Below are 18,108 nucleotides of genomic sequence, written 5' to 3' on the forward strand. Positions count from 1 at the left end.
ATACCAATTTTTACATCTGCAAACTTTAAAAGTTTGGAGATATAGATTCCTTCATTTAAAAAATTCACCCCCTTTTCACCCTCCCATTAATTGGATTTTCCAAAAACAAAAAAATACGTGTTTCTTTATTTTTAAAAGAGATCAAAAGTACCAATTTTCAGGTCTGTAATATCTTCAGTTTCTGAGATATAGGTACCGGTATCCTGATTAAAGGCATTCAACCCATTTTTCCCCATTTTCACCCTTTTTTACCCCTCCTATTGGGATTTTCTGAAAACAAAAAAATACGTGTTTCCTTATTTTTAAAGAAGATTCTAAATACCAATTTTTACATCTGTAAACTTTTAAAGTTTTGAGATATAGAGCAACTCATTTTAAAATTTCACCCCCGTTTTCATCCCCTTAGCGAAGGAATATCCAAAAATCCTCTCTTAGCGAGCACCTACGTCTTAATATGAATATATCCCCAAAATTTCATCTCTTTATGTCCAGTAGTTTTGGCTCGGCGATGATGAATCAGTCAGTCAGTCAGTCAGTCAGTCAGTCAGGACAAGTTATTTTATATATATAGATGTAACTCACCTTGCATTGCTAAGTGTTGGACGTATTGAATAACTTATGTTTAAAAATGCATACATCATTGCATATAGTTGTCGTTAAGGGTAACGAAGATTCTTGAGAATTATGTATCATACGGAGTTTTAAAAGCTGCAAATCATCAACGGTAGTAGTAGTGCTGAGAAAACATTACACCTTGTCAATACAAAATGAAGTAATATGGGTTACATTAGTGAAGAAACATTTATTGGAACTAGTTTTGACCTTTTTTAAGGTCATCATCAGCCAAATTGCGGGTTGCACAATGTATCTGATAGTTCATAGAAATTGTAAAAAGTCGTGAAAACACAGCGGTTTGACACTATAAATGTGAAAATGTCAGAATTGTTGTAAAAGTTTTGGATAATGCATAAAATGCATAAATGCACTTAGCTTTTGAAGGAAGAATTCAAGAAGAATAATTTGGACGTTGAAGATTCTTGAGGTTTGTATATATCACTCCTTATGAAGTTCTGATAGTTGTGCTGCGATGTGTTGGACGTATTGCAGGTAAGGTCTCATTGGTGATCCAAGTTTCAGATTATGTTTAAAAATGTTTATAATATCCAATAACAGACCATTTATATTGGTATTATAAATTTATTCATTCGGCACGAATATTTCAGGTTTGCTATGGGAATCAACATCTATATCATCTGATGGCCTGGCAGGCATTAATTTTTGGTAATGAGACATAGTCTCTCAAAGTGCATTGGCACTGCTGGTGGCTCCAAGTAGCCTACGCAGTGGCCTCCACGATATGCACTAGCCATGCGTCCTGGTGGATTTGCTATTTACCAACTGAAGAGCCCAACTTAGCACACTGGGGCGAAATGCTGGCAACCAGGAACACGTTAGCTGAAAAATTTATAATGTCACCGAGCTCGATAGCTGCAGTCGCTTAAGTGCGGCCAGTATCCAGTATTCGGGAGATAGTAGGTTCGAACCCCACTGCCGGCAGCCCTGAAGATGGTTTTCCGTGGTTTCCCATTTTCACACCAGGCAAATGCTGGGGCTGTACCTTAATTAAGGCCACGGCCGCTTCCTTCCCACTCCTAGCCCTTCCCTGTCCCATCATCGCCATAAGACCTATCTGTGTCGGTGCAACATAAAGCAACTAGCAGGAAAAAAAAAATGTTTATAATGTCCAATAATGGACCGTTTATATTGGTAGTACCATACTTTGAAAAAATATTGCTGATAATGTGGTTAACGCGACTGATAATAAATAAATTTGCAATTCATATTTTTAATGTAAAAATTCAGCTTTTTACTTATGTGAGTACTTCCTTCCCATATTCATCTAATGTCATCTAATTCTCAAGAATCTTCGTTACCCTTAACGACAACTATATGCAATGATGTATGCATTTTTAAACATAAGTTATTCAATACGTCCAACACTTAGCAATGCAAGGTGAGTTACATCAGCTCCAGGGCTTTTTTCCTTAATTCTTTTCCTCATTTACTGAAGGTAAAGTAACTTCTATCAAGTTTCATGGCCCCCATTCTTTTCTTAGCCCAAATAATTACTCTTAGCACAGGTTATTTGACAATTGATATGAACAATAGTATCCTGAACTGATATCTGAAATTTAATCAACTATGATAATATAAATACTAAACTGGAATATTAAATCTGTGTATTTCTAGGTTCATACATCAAAGTCAGAATCATCCCATCGTAAAAGTCATCATCGATCTCGTGAGCATAGAGAAAGGCGGGAAGAGAGAATACGTGAGAAACACCACCACAGGTGAGGATGTGACTAGATGTTCTTTCTGGATGAATGTTCCAGTACAGTTTCTTTGTTCACCAGTATTCCTACTGAATTCATTCTTAGTAATAAGTGTTGTTTTGTTTTTTAAATTAGGGAGCGACGAGATCGCAAACCAGTAGAACGTGTTGACAGAGTATTGGAGGATTTACGTGAAAGATTGTTGGATAAAAGACGTGAAGGGGAGCGTAGAGTAAAAATGGAGCGGAGGGAACGTGATAGAGAACGTCGTGTTGTTGAAGAAGAAGTAATAACAGTTACAGCAGCACGCGAGACACCTCGTGAAAAAGCAGAGCGTATTGAGAAAGAACTTCGGCGTGAGCGTCTTTTAGAAGCTGGTAAGTATTCCTGTGGAAGCAGGCAGTCAATTGTTTTTTATGAATTGTCAAAACATGGAATCTGATTTTTTTAAAATAAAGGTGAAAGAGGGCAAATGCTTCTCTCTTGTTTGTCAGTGTTTGCCACTTTTTTCTTTTTAATCAGTAGTAGATATCTTATTTATTTCATAATGTGATGAAATCTGTGATTTTGGTGCCTGAAAATGGTGAATCATGTTGATTATTTCTTGAAATAAAATTAGGCTATAAACATTTAATGATCAGCATCCCATGGGTCTTATCTTAGTACAGTTTTCTAACAATGTCTAACCTTTTTGCTAGAATGTTGATAATTTTCAATCATTCTGCTGAAGAATTTTTATAAAACCCCTTGACAATATATGGCCTTAAATTTTTTTCGTTGTCATGTTTCGTGAACATAAATTCATACATATAAAAGTAAAATACATTATAAAAGTAAAATACATTATTTGACCAGATGGAATGTTGTCATTTTTATGATTTTCCCTTGCAGGAGATGTAAATGATGATTTGGGTGTATTACATTGGTATTTTTAATATCTCATTCATTTGCTGGTTTTGCAATGATTACGAGACCTCACGTAGACATTTAAGTTTTGTGAAATTACATTGTACCCCAGATGACTGTATCTTCACTTTCCCTCATTTCCTTTCCGTCTTCTTTACTGTACATTGGGGTCTGCTCCCCTATTCTCACATTCCAGTCCCCAAATAACAACATACCATCTTCTTCAAACTTCCCTCTTATCATACTAATTTCCAGCAATAACTCTTCAAAAAACTTATTTGTGTACAACGAACTCCTAGGGTGGCAATATGCAAATGCTAAACTTACCTTCTTAACCCCTCTCTTCTTCCCTCCCCATATTAAATCTAATCTAGATCACTTTTTGCATCTCTGTCTCAATATCCTCTACTAGTCCATTAATGTCTTCCTTTATTAGAACCACTATACCTCCTGGTGTTCTCCCCTTACTCGGTTCCTTTCTTTTGTATTTATACTTAACTACAAACTCTTTCCATGATATCTCCTTCCCTCTTTCAAGCCATATCTCCAAGAGTGCCACAATATTGTAACTTTCCACTATTTCTTTAACCTTTTTATTACCTAATTTGCCTAACAGCCCCTCAATATTCACAAACCCTATTTTCCAATTTTGCTATAACTTACCCTCCCCCCTTCAAGATTTCCTCCCCTTTTCTTGCTCCTTGTTACCATAGCCCTCTCACTTTCTGCCTCCGTTTCCCTCTTCCACAACATTTTTTGTTGCTCTCTTCCCTCTTTATCCTCCAAACCTTTATACCTTCTACCACAAAAGTCTTTTAGACTCTTACTTCTTCCTTTGTTCATAGCTCCTTTTTCTTTCTGTTCCTCAAGCAAATCACCACCTTTATTGTTCATTTATCCACTGCACTCTGCTTTTAACGATTCTTGAATCTCTCCCTAACTCATCAATTCCCGACTCCCATTTTGCACATCTGCTCTGTGCTGCCCATTTCCACTTGGTTAGCTCCCTTCACTTACCTCCACACGTTCCATAACTCTCTGCGTCCTTCCTTCCATCTTGCCTTGCCATCGCTACCTCCTCTGTTCTGTCATAATTGTCCATCGCTTTCAGTTTTGACACTACCAGCCGCTGTCCCCTTATGTGTGCCTTCAGCACTTGGTGTCTCGCCCTCCATAGATGCCTCTTCAAAGTTTTCATACTTTCACTTCCTTCTCTACCCATATCTCTCTTAACCCAGATTTTGTGTCCTTGTAAATTACTGGCATTCCTTAACACTATTTCAGCTATTAAAGAAGATAGTAACTTTACTCTAATTGGTCTGCAAACTTAAACGTTACCCACTTTTTCCACATCGTCTATATCCACTTCACTAAAATTTATTTTCATCTTGTTCTGGATAATCTCCACCACTTTACAAATTACGTCCACTTTGCCTTCCCTCTCATCTTCCTGGACACCATAAACAAATACGGATTTTTTCATCCTCTCCTGGTTGCATACTTCTGCTTCTTTCTTCAACTTCAGCACTTCCTCTTCTAGATTTTTTACTTTCCCTCTTAACAGTTCTACTTTCTCTTTGCTACATGTTTTATTCATAGTTTCTTCTGTCTTTGCTTCCAGCTATTTCTTCATATTCCTTACCTCCTTTGATTGCTCTTTCATCATTTCCTTCATTTGGTCCCAAGGGCAGGTTTCTTGTATAACTTCCCTCACTATCTCTTTAATTGCTGCCAAGTCTTCCCAGCTGAAATTGCCGCTGGTATTTGGGCTGGGGTTTATTCCCCCCCACCGATGACCAGAAACACAGCTATCACTGCTGCCACAAGTACTGCTTCACACATCTTTCCCAGCTCCTCTTGTCTCTCCAAACCATTCTTAGGATACTTCTCCTGCTTCCACTGCCACCTCCTGATAACGGCATGGTACTGTTCAACTCCCACCATACTTCACAGCAAGCACTACGCAACATGTCCTCTCTCGCCGCTTGCTCAAGCTAGACTGTCCACACGGTATATACACACAGCATGTCACGTTTTACTCTCCCTGCTCCAGGCGCACTAAATATTTCCCGGTTGGGCTGGCCATAATGCATTGGATCATCGGTATATAACCATCATGAAGTTGAGCCTTGATATCTTCTCTTTCTTTATCTTTTTTACCCTCCATGGTCTGTTTTTCCCTCGGACTCAGCGAGCGATCCCACCTCTACCGGCTCAAGGCCAGTGTCCTGGAGCTTCACGGTCTGGGTCGGGGATACAACAGGGGAGGATGACCAGTACCTCGCCCAGGCAGCCTCACCTTCTATACTGAACAGGGGCTTCAGGGGGATGGGAATTTTTCAAGGGATAGACAAGGAAGAGGGAAGGAAGCAGCCGTGGCCTTAAGTTAGGTATCATCCTGGCATTTGCCTGGAGGAGAAGTGGGGAAACCACAGAAAATCACTTCCAGGATGGCTGAGGTGGGAATTGAACCCACCTCTACTCAGTTGACCTCCCAAGGCTGAGTGGACCCCGTTCCAGCTCTTGTACCACTTTTAAAATTTTGTGGCAAAGCCAGGAATCGAACCCGGGCCTCCGGGGGGTGGCAGCTAATCACACTAACCACTACACCACAGAGGCGGACTGAGCCTTGGTATCACTTCTTCTTAATGCAGCGAGATTCAGTTCATTTTATAAATGGATTTTACATAATCCATGTTTTCTGCTTTTGTTTTCAGGCAGATGTTGTAGGTCATTTGCATTGATCAATCATCTATCACTACTGATCTGCATTTAGGGCAGTCGCCCAGGTGGCAGATTCCCTATCTGTTGTTTTCCTAGCCTTTTCTTAAATGATTGCAAAGAAATTGGAAATTGATTGAACATCTAGTTGGTAAGTTACTCCAGTCCCTAACTCCCCTTCCTATAAATAAATATTTACTCCAATTCGCCCTCTTGAATTCCAACTTTATCTCATATTGTGATCTTTCCTACTTTTAAAGACACCACTCAAACTTATGTACCTACTAATGTCATTCCATGCCATCTCTCCATTGGCAGCTCAGAACATACCACTTATTGCAAGAAATCAGCTTCATTTCCCATATCAGATCCTATTTACAATGAATCAATAACAGTAAATTTCCACCTTTTTGATACTTATATTTTCATTAAGCAAATCAATCAATCATATACAGTTTCATTCCATTTAGAACATCTTATGCTGTATTACAACGCTTAGGTGAAATTACAAAGTATTTATCTACTTAAGAACATCATAATAAGTACCGGTACCTTGTTTTACTTAAAATGTATGTGAATTTCAAAAATTGAAATAAATTAAAATCAACGTGGTTGGTTGAATGGGATGGTGAAATGGGAGGGAAATAGATTTACTTATTTTAGCCTATTTTAAAAAATATATCTATTCATTGGAACAGATGTTACAAAAAATGCTTCTGTTTCCAGCAGTTTTCACTATGATATATGATATTCTGCTTGTCTACTAATAAAATGTTTTTGAAAAATAATTTGCCTTTGTCACTGTTCTGTATTTTACAAGGGTGTTCTCATCATTTGCTCCTTCCAAGGCGAGTATTGTTTGTTTTAATTTTATAACAGTGTTTCTTGAATTCAATTAATTCAGGATCCCTGAAGCTGATTGCTGTGTTACTATTATTAAAAGAGCTTCCCCGAAATCTGAAATGAAATAAAATGGGGAATTGCTTTTTAAAGGCGTGTTTTAACTCTGCACAAGGAAACCTAGTATATAAAAGAGTGGTTTCATACCTTGTTGTTGGCAAAATCTACTGTGTCCTTGGAGGAGCGACGGCTGATGCAGTCTTCCGTCTTGTGAAGTAATGATGTGTTCCAAAGCTTGCTCCGCCTTCGGGGGAGGCAAGGCTGTGGAGTGGGAAGGAGGCGTGTCGCTTACGGTCACGGTTTCGGCTGTAGAAAAGGAGTAGGGGGAACAGTTATACGGAAGGACGGAAGTTTGTTCTTTTTCTTTCTTATATTGTTTCTATTGTTTTTAATGCCTAATGCTTCCCGATGTGATAATATCCATTCGTATATAGGGTTCCTATTATCAGTTATATAATTTAGGTTATTATCCTGATTACTTCGTTGATTAAATAAATGTGTATATTTTCTAGTGTATTTAGAAGACTACCTTTATTTGTTTTATGTAATATTGTCAAATATTGCTCTATAGTGATGAACTGATGACCGGTTGCACTCATATGTTGGCCCATCACAGAAATTTTTGTATGCCTCTTGGCGTTGACATGCTCTATCCTACCGTATAACTGACATGCTCTATCTTACCGTATAACTGCGTCCAGTTTGCCCGTTGTAAGATTTTTCACTTTGATGACATTTTAATTTGTAAACCCCTGAATCTAAAGGTTTGTCTTTCCCTAGGGAATTAACGCTGTTGTAGTTAACACATACTTGCTTAGTATTATTACTGGTTGAGTATGCAATTTTATAGTGATGCGTTTTAAACAAATTCGTTACTGCATATATATATAAGGATTGTTGAAAGTGAACCTGGCATATTTATGTTTCTTCTTTATTTCGGGTGTTAGATTAGTATGAAAATTCTGTTCAAATTTTCTGATTATTTTTTTTACCATATTAAGTCCAAAGCTGTTATATTGGGCTTGTTTCCGGATAAAGAGCTATTCTTTTTCTTGTTCTACGTGGGAGAGAGGTATATTAAATGCTCTGTATATGTGATTATAGTAAGCCAATCTTTTTTGTGATTCCGGATGTTTCTTTATCGTAATAGGAGTAAAAGTGGGCTTTCTATGTATCTTAAAAATAAGCTCTTCCTTATCCAGTCTTATATTTATGTCTAAAAAATTTATGGAACCTTCTTTTTCTTTTTCTACAGTAAACTTTACTCTGGAATCTAATGAATATAAAATGTAGAGGATATTATCACTATTGTTCACTCTTTGATCTATTACTATAAACGTATCATCTACAAAGTGTATCCATAGATTAAGACCCTCTATTTGTTCTATTATTTTGGTCTGTTCAAGATGATCCAGACAAATGTTGGCTAAAATGCCAGAAGCAGGAGCTCCCATAGGGAGGCCTTCCTTGCCTATATATCTTCTTGTTGAATGTGAAATAATTGTGTTCTGAAACAAATTTAAGTATATTAATCAAGTCTTCTATTTCTGGTAGGCTATGTTGTTAGTGTTCTATTAAATTCTTCCTAAGTGCCGGGCTGAGTGGCTCAGACGGTTAAGGCGCTGGCCTTCTGACCCCAACTTGGCAGATTCGATCCTGGCTCAGTCCGGTGGTATTTGAAGGTGCTCAAATACGTCAGCCTCATGTCGGTAGATTTACTGGCATGTAAAAGAACTCCTACGGGACTAAATTCCGGCACCTCGGCGTTTCCGAAAACCGTAAAAGAGTAGTTAGTGGGACATAAAACAAATAGAATTATTATTATTAATTCTTCCTAATGATTTATATTGTTTCATCCACTGGAATATTTGAATACATGTCTTTGATATCAAAAGAACATGTTATATGATGTGGTGTTAACTTAGAATTCTTAAGTACTTTACAGAAATCTACTGAATTTTTTATTGGTGTCTTATTGTTAAAAACACAATGAGTAGTTAAGAATGTATGTATGTATTGGGATGTTTTGTAAGTAGGACTGCTACGGAAGTTTATAACTGGTCTTATGTGTATTCCTTCTTTGTGTAACTTGGGTAAGGCCGTTGCAGTTGGAAGACCGGGATTCATATTAATAATTTTCTGGACATCTTGCTCATTTAAAATGACGGTTGCGCTTTTTAGCATTGCTTTTAACTTTTTCTGAGTACTTATTGTAGGGTCTCGATCTATTTCTAAAAAAGAGCTATTGTTGAAAATTTTTTCAGTTTTTCTGATATATTCCTCCTTATCTAGAACTACTATTGTCCCCCCTTATCAGCTTTAGTAATTACTATTTTTCTTGTTTTATTTTGCATGATAAACTCATAGTGGGTTTAATACTACTTTGGGAGACATTTAAACCTTTTACAAGGTATGGAATTTTCTTTTTTACTTCATGTCTGATGTCATTTTGGACCTCGTTAGGGAGTTTTTATATAACCATATAGCCACAGTCGCTACCTTTCCAATCCTAGCCCTTTCCCATCCCTCCAGTGCCAAAAACCTCCAATGTGTTAGTGTGACGTTAAACAAGTAGCCAAAAAAAAAAAAAAAAAAAAAAAATGTAGAACAGAGACAGCACAAGACTGAAGGAACTTCATTTGGTACACCAGGAAAAACATGGAAAGGAAAAAGCGTGTAAAGGTTTTTAAAGATTTTGACACACAATCCATGAATTTTACATTCTTCAGAAAACAACTCCATCAGTATCTAAATTAAGATCTGTGTCAGGAGACAGGATTGGTTTCCAATGAGATTGTATCAGTTTGAGAAGTATTGTAAAAGAGTTAGGCTTCGACTGGAAGAAGATTATAAATAATAGAATTATTATAGAATATTATAGAATAATTATTTATAAAATTGTGATCTTTTTTTACCTAATTTTTCTATTGTTAAAATGGGCTACTTATTGAAAACTAATGACAGTGGTAACAATGAAAATACATTTTTCGAACTTAACAATGAAATATAAGCCACCGAAAAGTTCCTGTTTTAAAATCCTGAGTATACTCGTGATATTTTTTATGGGTTCTAAAATAAATAACACAGCACTAAACAGATGACAAAATGACACTCAATACTTAATATGTTTGTGGCTGTGTGAATTGCCCTAAACCAAGGATCAACACACAATGCTACATTGCACTCCTTACACATGTACCTGGATTCCCTCCGTGCCTTCTTCCCTCTAGCATCGTGCACACTGCTACACATCCTGCACATCCTTGTTGGGTTTTGTTTCTTATCCGTTGGAGGAATCACCGAAGGAAAATGGCGGCCAATAAGTTGCATTAGGGTTGCTTTTGTTGAAGGACAACCTGTTGCTTTCGGAGAAAATTCATCTCTATGATGTTGTGCAATCATTTTCTCAACGACAGCCACACGAAAGTCAAGAGCATTCATCCTTCCTCCATGTTTTTTGAAAAGGACAAAAGCATTCCATACTGCTAGTTCCAAGAGGTGAAAAAATATCTTCTTATAAAACATTTTTCCTCTCTTCCATGGCAGAGGGTTAGTAGCAGTGTGTTGTTCTATTTTATCAACACCTCCCCACCCCCACCCCCCACCCCCCACCCCCCACCCCCCACCCCCCATTGTTTCGTTATACGCAAATACAGATTTAGGTTTCACAACTTCCTTTTTCCGTCCTCCGCGTCTTTCCATTTCTGCATTATGGATGGTAGATAGGATGCAGACATCTCTCTTGTCTTTGCATTTTATTGCAGTCAGTTTACCTCGCTGGAATGCTGCAATCTTGCCCTTCTTGAATTTCGTGCTCCGGAAATTTGGAGGCATATCTGCTCTATTGGGGCGCACGGTGCCTAACATATCTGTGCGATTGGTAATCAGAATAAATGTCGGCCAGTTGGGGAGAACTGTAATAGTTATCCACAGTTAGACAGTACCCCTTATTCAGCAGGGGTTTCATCATTGTCATAACAACTTGTGATGACATGGGTAGAGGTTTGTAGTCATCTTCAAATTTAGAGCTCTTGCCCGTGTATATGATCAGGGACCAAACATAACCTGTAGCTGACTCACACAGCATGAATGTTTTGATACCGAATCTGGCTCTCTTGAGAGGCAGATATTGGACCCAGTCCAATCATCCTTTATACAGCAGCAAGCTTTCGTCAATTGTCACATCCCTTTCTGGGGCACACACAGTTCCAAATTTAATAGATATGTGATTCAGGATGGGCCATATTTTGTTTATTTTAGGTTGTGGATGATTTTCTGCAACATATGTACTATTGTCCAAAAAAGTGTAGGTACCTCTTCAAGTTAAGAAATCTTTGAAAAGGAAGAAATTGACGAAATATGGGTGTAGCTAATATAGGTGCCTTGAACCAATACATTTGTTTATGTATGTTACTTTACAATGTTTTGCAGTATTGTCAGCGCGATAAAAATTTCATTTCAACAATTGTTGTGTCCTTCCATTCCGGAGCATTAGTCTGTCTTGCATATCTGTTAGTCTCGGTCACCAAAATATCTATAAAATTATCGTCAATGAACTGACTAATATAGTGCATAACATCCTCACAACATGGCTGGAAATGTATTTCAGGATTAGCCTTGAAAGGAAAACGTGGTGGGGCAGGTGGTAGTGTTCCAGAAGTATCAATTTCACACCACTGTCTGGCACTTGCAATATCACAATCAGATGAACTAGAACTACCACTTTCTTCTTCTGAACTGTCCTCAAAAACTTCTTCAGAACTATCAGACTCACTAAACTCAAAGTCAAACTCTTCTTCACTCTCCATTTTCACCTAACAGACAAAGTACACTTAGATAGCAACAAATATGGGAAAGCCGCGAAAACAAACTGCCTGAGTCACTGAGTATACTAACGGTTGAGTCAGAGACATCTGTTGGCAAAAATAGGACCTTAAAGTAATAATTTCATAAACATCTGGCGGAAATATTGAGAAACAACAAGAAACGAGTATATTCGGGCTTTTAAGTTAGGTACCGATCAATGAGCGACATTCCCGAGTATACCCGGGATTTTATTTTATATAAGTATATAAAACCCCGAGAATACTCGGGAAACCCTGAGTATACTCGGGCTTTCATGTTAAGAGGTTAATTGAGATCACCTATATGGCAAAAGACCAGCACCGGGCCTCTCTGGAGGCCATACGCCACGGCATGTCAGTAGTTATTTTGTAAATAAATATGTGAGTGAGTTGCGGCTGAAACTGAGTGTACTTCTGACGACTTATGGGTGATATCCAAAAAGGAGATTTGCAGGTGCCATAAGACAAGTATCTACATTTAAGACTCCAAACACAGTGATCTATTACCAGTTCCACTTCGGCTGTGCTAGGGAGAAGAAAGACGATTGTCCAGACAGCCTTTGGTTTTGTAAAATTTGTGACACTTTGGAAAATATGAGGGAAGTAGTCAAGGCGAGAGACTTGAAAATAGAGAATCTAGAGCGGAAGCTTGCAGAATTCGAAGAAACAGTGAAAGTACAGATAGAAAATGTCACAAAAAGGAACAAGGAAGCAGAACCTGATTATATTCCTACAGTTGAACCAGGGCAGGAAAGTGATTCGATCATAAAATATTCATGTGACATACTCATCATGGGTGACTCGATGATACGCTGGAGTGGTGATGTTTCGACGACGACTGGTTAAAAGGTACATTGTTATCTGGGTATAAAAATTGAACAGCTGCCTGAGCAGGTTGAAAGAGTGGAAGATAGCGGCGTTGTGCAAGTGTTAGTGCTTCATGTTGGGACCAATGATCTTAGAGGAAAGGTGTCAGTAGACTACTTAATGGGAGAGGTGTATGAACTGGCAAGTGCAATTAAGAAAATGTTTAAGAATGCGAAGATCATACTTAGTGGCGCAGTGCGAAGGAAGGACGAACCTCTACGGCGGGTGACGGCTTTGAATGACCGAATGGACTGTGTGTGTCAGCAGCTGGACTTGGTGTAGGTTGAGACAGATTGCTGGATGGGAGACCGGGACTTCACGCGGGTCGGACTGCATCTGAACAGGCGAGGCTCCTACGAAACCTACAAGAGATAGTCATTGAGTCGTGCCGGTAAGGATGAGGAAGACTGGAGTCTGAGGAGGGCTACTAACTGGAGCTGACGATGGGCAACGAGCAGCCACGGATTATAGACTATGGAGGTAAGACTCTCCAATACTACTGCAGGAGAATTGTCAAAGCCTGCAAAATAAAATTATTGAATTTTGGAATCTTACTGAATCATACCATGTGGATATCGTCATTTGTACAGTCATGGCTGATGGGAATGTAAATAGTAGCAAAGTAAATCAGGGTGATTTCATTATATATAGAAGGGACAGAGAGTCTAGAGGTGGCAGAGTATTTATCTATGTGCGAAAGAACATAGGTATTGCATATTATAAATCTCATTCTGTATTGACTGTTATCACTTTACAAATGAAAAAGTCATATATAATCCTCCTTTTCAATACAAAAAGCCATCTATATATTAGATGGGACAATTTCTACACATGTTTCAGCCTATCTAAAGGCCATCCTCAGTAGAAGCTCAAATATTACATTTATGCAAACAAATAAAAACACTGATGAAGTGTGTGGAATTAAAATATACAATGATCATAATTGACATATTAAAAACATGACACAGATGATGATTCCCATAGGGAATCTGAAATATTTGTCCCGAATGAGTAAATTTATAATACCAATATAAATGGTCTGTTATTGGACATTATAAATTTCTAACTCATTCTTGGTACCAGCATTTTGCCCTCGTGTGCTAGGTTGGGTTCATCAGTTGGTACCTAGCACACGAGGGCGAAACGCTGGTACCAGGAATGAGTTAGCTGTAAAATTTATAATGTCCAATAACAGACCATTTATATTGGTTTTATATTAAAAACATGTCAAGGTAGAAAAATCCTTTCTTCTAAAAACTCGTGTGGTTGACATAAACCTTGCTAATCCTTTTAAAAGTGGAACACTGTGTTGCGCAGCATAGTGAGACCGTCAATAAGGGAATAATGAGTGTACATAATCTGCAATGGAAAAAAAAAAAAAAAAAAAAAGGAATGAATGGATCAAACGAAAAACCAACAATATTGAGTGAAAAGCAAAGGCTCAATCAACTTACTCGTTAAAAGACTGTCGTCTCAAGTTGTATGACCTTGTCGGTCTCATGTCACTATTGACACTAAGCGTATTTGTAGCTGACAGCGGGTCAGAGCTGATAAGGTTGGATGGGGAAGTGGAAGGTGGAAGGAGGAGGGGTAAGGTATGGGAGGGGCACATTGAAGGAAGGGCGAGTCTAGTTCTGGAACGTTGACAGTGAAACTTGTTTTTATTAACAAACTGTTGTTTTTTGTATTGAAAAGGAATATATAAGCCTTTTTCATTTGTAAAGAAAATAGGTAGTTGTTTAAAATGGATTGATGAGGATCATAAAATGCTGTGTGTGGAAATCATGGATCAAGGGAATGCCAACCCCATTCAAATAGTAGGAATATGTAGAGCGTCTGGTAACAACTTCTCGGTACTCAATAGGCTGTACAATGTTACGTGTACAGGCAACAATATGCAGAAAAGATTTATAATTACAGGTGACCTAAATCTTCCGGACATAAACTGGTCTGGCGAGGCCAAGGGAAGGGGCTACACTCAGTTCGCGGAAAACAAGCTACACATAATTAACGCCCTTCCATAATTTACACATCTCAATATTTTTCGGTCCAAAGTGGAGAAAAAGAAATGTTCACGTATTTCTTCGAACATCCATCATGCAGCTTCAGATGCGTTTCAAAATAAAGATTTCAACTACTCAGGTAGCAGCCTTCCTATTGTGAAACCAGCCATTCCAAATACTTGGCAACATGTTATCAGCCGGCAGGAAATACTACTGCACTAGTTCAGTGAGTGAAATAACGCAGAAGTGACTAGTGATGCTCTATTCCAGTCTGGTACAAACTTATTTTACAAGTGTTTCGGGAACAGGACATACGTTTTCTGTGATCTCAAAATTTTTTGTTAGCTCACATTGAGCAAGAATTTGAGTAATACTGCATCATATAAACTCGTGGTGATCAGTTACCTTTCTGAAAGAATGTTTCATGAGGGTCCACTGTTTAGACAGAAAAATTCATGTTAGCCAGATGTTTTTATGTATAGTATATGTAGCCATAATTTGTTAGACAGAGCAATTCATGTCAGCCGGATGTTTCTATAAGATATACAGCATGTATAAACTTTTTAGAGAAAGCAATTCATGTTAGTCCAACTATTTTAAGCATTTTACTATAAACAAGCCTAGGATCCTAGCAATTTTGATCTTATATATTAGGAACAGCAGCTGAAGATACCTAAAAATAGGCAAAACATGTTCCGCTTAAGACAGATTTAATGATGTAACAATATTTATGTAAATTAATAAAAAAAACATAATAGTGGCTTTACGTCGCACCGACATATAGGTCTTATGGCGACTGTGGGATAGGAATGGCCTAGGAGTTGGAAGGAATCAGCCGTGGCCTTAATGAAGGTACTGCCCCACCATTTGCCTGGTGTGAAAAATAGGAAACCACGGAAAACCATCTTCAAGGCTGCCAACAGTGGGATTCGAACCCACTATCTCACGGATGCAAGGTCACAGCCCCACGCCCTTAACCGCACGGCCAACTCACCCGGTTTATAGAATGTGTGTCAAAATACTTTCTATCTAGCGTTCTACAATAAATACACCGCGATGTCTGAGGTGTAATTTGTTTGTAATGCTATTTTGCATTTGGGAGTAGTGGGTTTGATCTCCCCTGTTTGCAGTCCTGAAAATAGTTTTCTGTGGTTTCCCATTTTCACACCAGGCAAATGCTGGGGCTGTACCTAAATTAAGTCCACGGCTGCTTCCTTCCCACTCCTACCCCTTTCCTACCCCATCATCGCCATAAAACCCACCTGTGTCGGTGCAACATAAAGCAAATTGAAAATAAGAAAGAAAAAAATAATGTTGTTAATTTAGTTTCGTAAGAAATCCAATGACTTTCACCAAATAAGGTACAACAGTTTTTATATTGTCTCATCGAAGGACATTTGTACAAATACTTATTGTCGCAATTGTACCTGATACTGGCAAGGCTGGTCGGACATCAGTTAGTGTGGTAACAGCTGGCAAGGCTGGTCGGACATCAGTTAGTGTGGTAACAGCTAGTGTGAGACAGTCTAGAGCATTCAGCTCAGTGTCACATGTTGCTGAGTGACGTGTAATTCGTGTGTGTCATCTCAGAGATTTAAACGGGATGTTTTCGGTGGTAGATTAATTTACTTTTCTTTCAGGGTCCTTTTTCTGGGTGTGAAATATTTCCATATCTTCTCGAACATTTAGCTTTAGTCCATTGTTGCCTTTCAAAATTATTTCCATATCTTTTTCAATTCCTTTAAAATCATGATTACTGTTGCAGATATTTTCTACAAATGCAGAATATTTGTTATAATGTATGGCCTTGAAATGTTCCAAATTGTGTTGAGCTATTGTCTGGCTAGTCTTCTTTATATTAACATTGTTACAGTCATTACATGTGAGCCCTTATACTCCTGAGTTACTATAAATATCTTTTGAATGTAATACATCAGGGTTTTTAATTTTCTGTGAGACTGTATTACTAGTTATAAAAGTTACATTTATATTGATTTTCCTGAAAATGGTTGTAATTCTGTAAATTTTATTTTTAAAATATGCGAATGTTGCATATTGTTTATTTTATATTTTCTTTTTTTTTTTGTTTGTTTCGTGTCTGTGTAATATTTTATTAATCATTTTAGGGTCATAACCATTCGCTTTTGCAATATGTTTTATTAGTTGTTTTTCTTTGTTTTTTCTTCATCAATTGGAATATATAACATTCTGTTGACAAAACTATTGTATGTAGCTTTGCTTGTGAGCTGCTTGGTGATCCTATATATTGTAACGTGTTGGCGGAGTAAATAAATGAATAAATGCGTACAGCACCTGGTAGCAACCTATTTCTAAGATTTATTAGCTAAGCACTACAATTACAGATTTACACACACACAGACAATAGCCGAGCTTACAACTTACACACTACACAGTCATACACTTAAAGACGTTTCGCGCTCTCTCTCTCTTAGTTTCTCTTATGTTCCATCTACAATGACACACACACGCACATACACAGAGTCATCGATTATTTACAGTACACTCTCTCAGCCACTCAGTCGCACTCGTTAGCGCTGTCACGGTCCACAGCCTACACGTCAGCCTCGCAGGTCGGGATAGTATCCGCTGTTCACTCAACCCGTTGAACTCCGCAGTCTTCACACGTCGTCTCCTAGTGTTCCCTTCTTCGCAGCTCCAGAACACCAGGTTCTCCTCCAGCAGCCAGCCTCAAGGGACACACACACACACGACATCAGGAAAACAGGAACGAGTCCTCAGCTGCACAGGCAGATACTTCATCAGGCTGCACACTCCCAGGCCATCACTGACTGCACTCCAGCGAACTCAGTCTCGCTCCCACTCACTCACTAACTCACTCTCACTCTCCAATTCTCACTGACTCCAGGCAGGTCGTTCCTCTGTTATATACCTGCGCTGGTTCTTCTAGAATCGTCCGGATGTTCGATGGATCGAGGAACCTTGCGAAATAGAAGACTCCAGATTAATCTTCCAGTCGTTTCCGTAGTCCTCTGCGGCACGACCACGGATAGAAATGAGAAGGGCCGGCCCAGCGCTTGAGTGTTGCTCGCGGATTGGCGCGCACGAGCGTAAGGGGGGTGGGGCGATGGGAGACGCCCCCGGCGCGTAGCGAGTTAGCATGGCGGACTCTACAACCATTACATTGCCCCCTCCTTAAGGCTGCTCGTCCCGAGCAGCTCCACATTTCGCTGCAATACAGTTTGTTCGGTTGGCCACCACCTTCCCATGGGGGATCCGCTGGGTCCGGTCGACGGTGTCCTCGTTCCCGTTGGTAATGATCAGCATGTCCTCGCGTGGCAGCCAGAACTTTGGTGGTTTTCCTTTCGTCCACACCCGCGTCTACTTTCAGGACTTGAGCGCCTTCGAAGTCCTCTGGTGTGATGTCCGGGACTGGTTGGCTCGTCCCAGGTTTAGCCCTGCTGGATTTCCTCTTCTTCCGGGGTGCGGAATTTGATGTTCGTACCGGCACGCAGCTTCGTGCCGGAACAAGTGTCCTAGTCAGGTGGCATC

The 18,108-nt window shown here is 39.0% G+C and overlaps 1 protein-coding gene across 2 annotated transcripts in view; it reads left to right on the plus strand.

Moving 5' to 3' along the window:
- The window catches only part of LOC136864563 (cyclin-dependent kinase 11B), a 434,451-nt gene that overhangs the window by 88,572 nt on the left and 327,771 nt on the right, over positions 1 to 18,108 (plus strand). For both annotated transcript variants that reach the window (XM_067141707.2, XM_067141708.2), the window contains exons 3-4: positions 2,251 to 2,354; positions 2,472 to 2,713. In XM_067141707.2, coding sequence (XP_066997808.2) covers positions 2,251 to 2,354; positions 2,472 to 2,713 — 346 coding nt within the window. The remainder of the gene's footprint in view (positions 1 to 2,250; positions 2,355 to 2,471; positions 2,714 to 18,108) is intronic.

Source organism: Anabrus simplex, chromosome 2 (genome assembly GCF_040414725.1).
Source record: "Anabrus simplex isolate iqAnaSimp1 chromosome 2, ASM4041472v1, whole genome shotgun sequence".
Classification (NCBI taxonomy): Eukaryota; Metazoa; Arthropoda; class Insecta; order Orthoptera; family Tettigoniidae; genus Anabrus; species Anabrus simplex.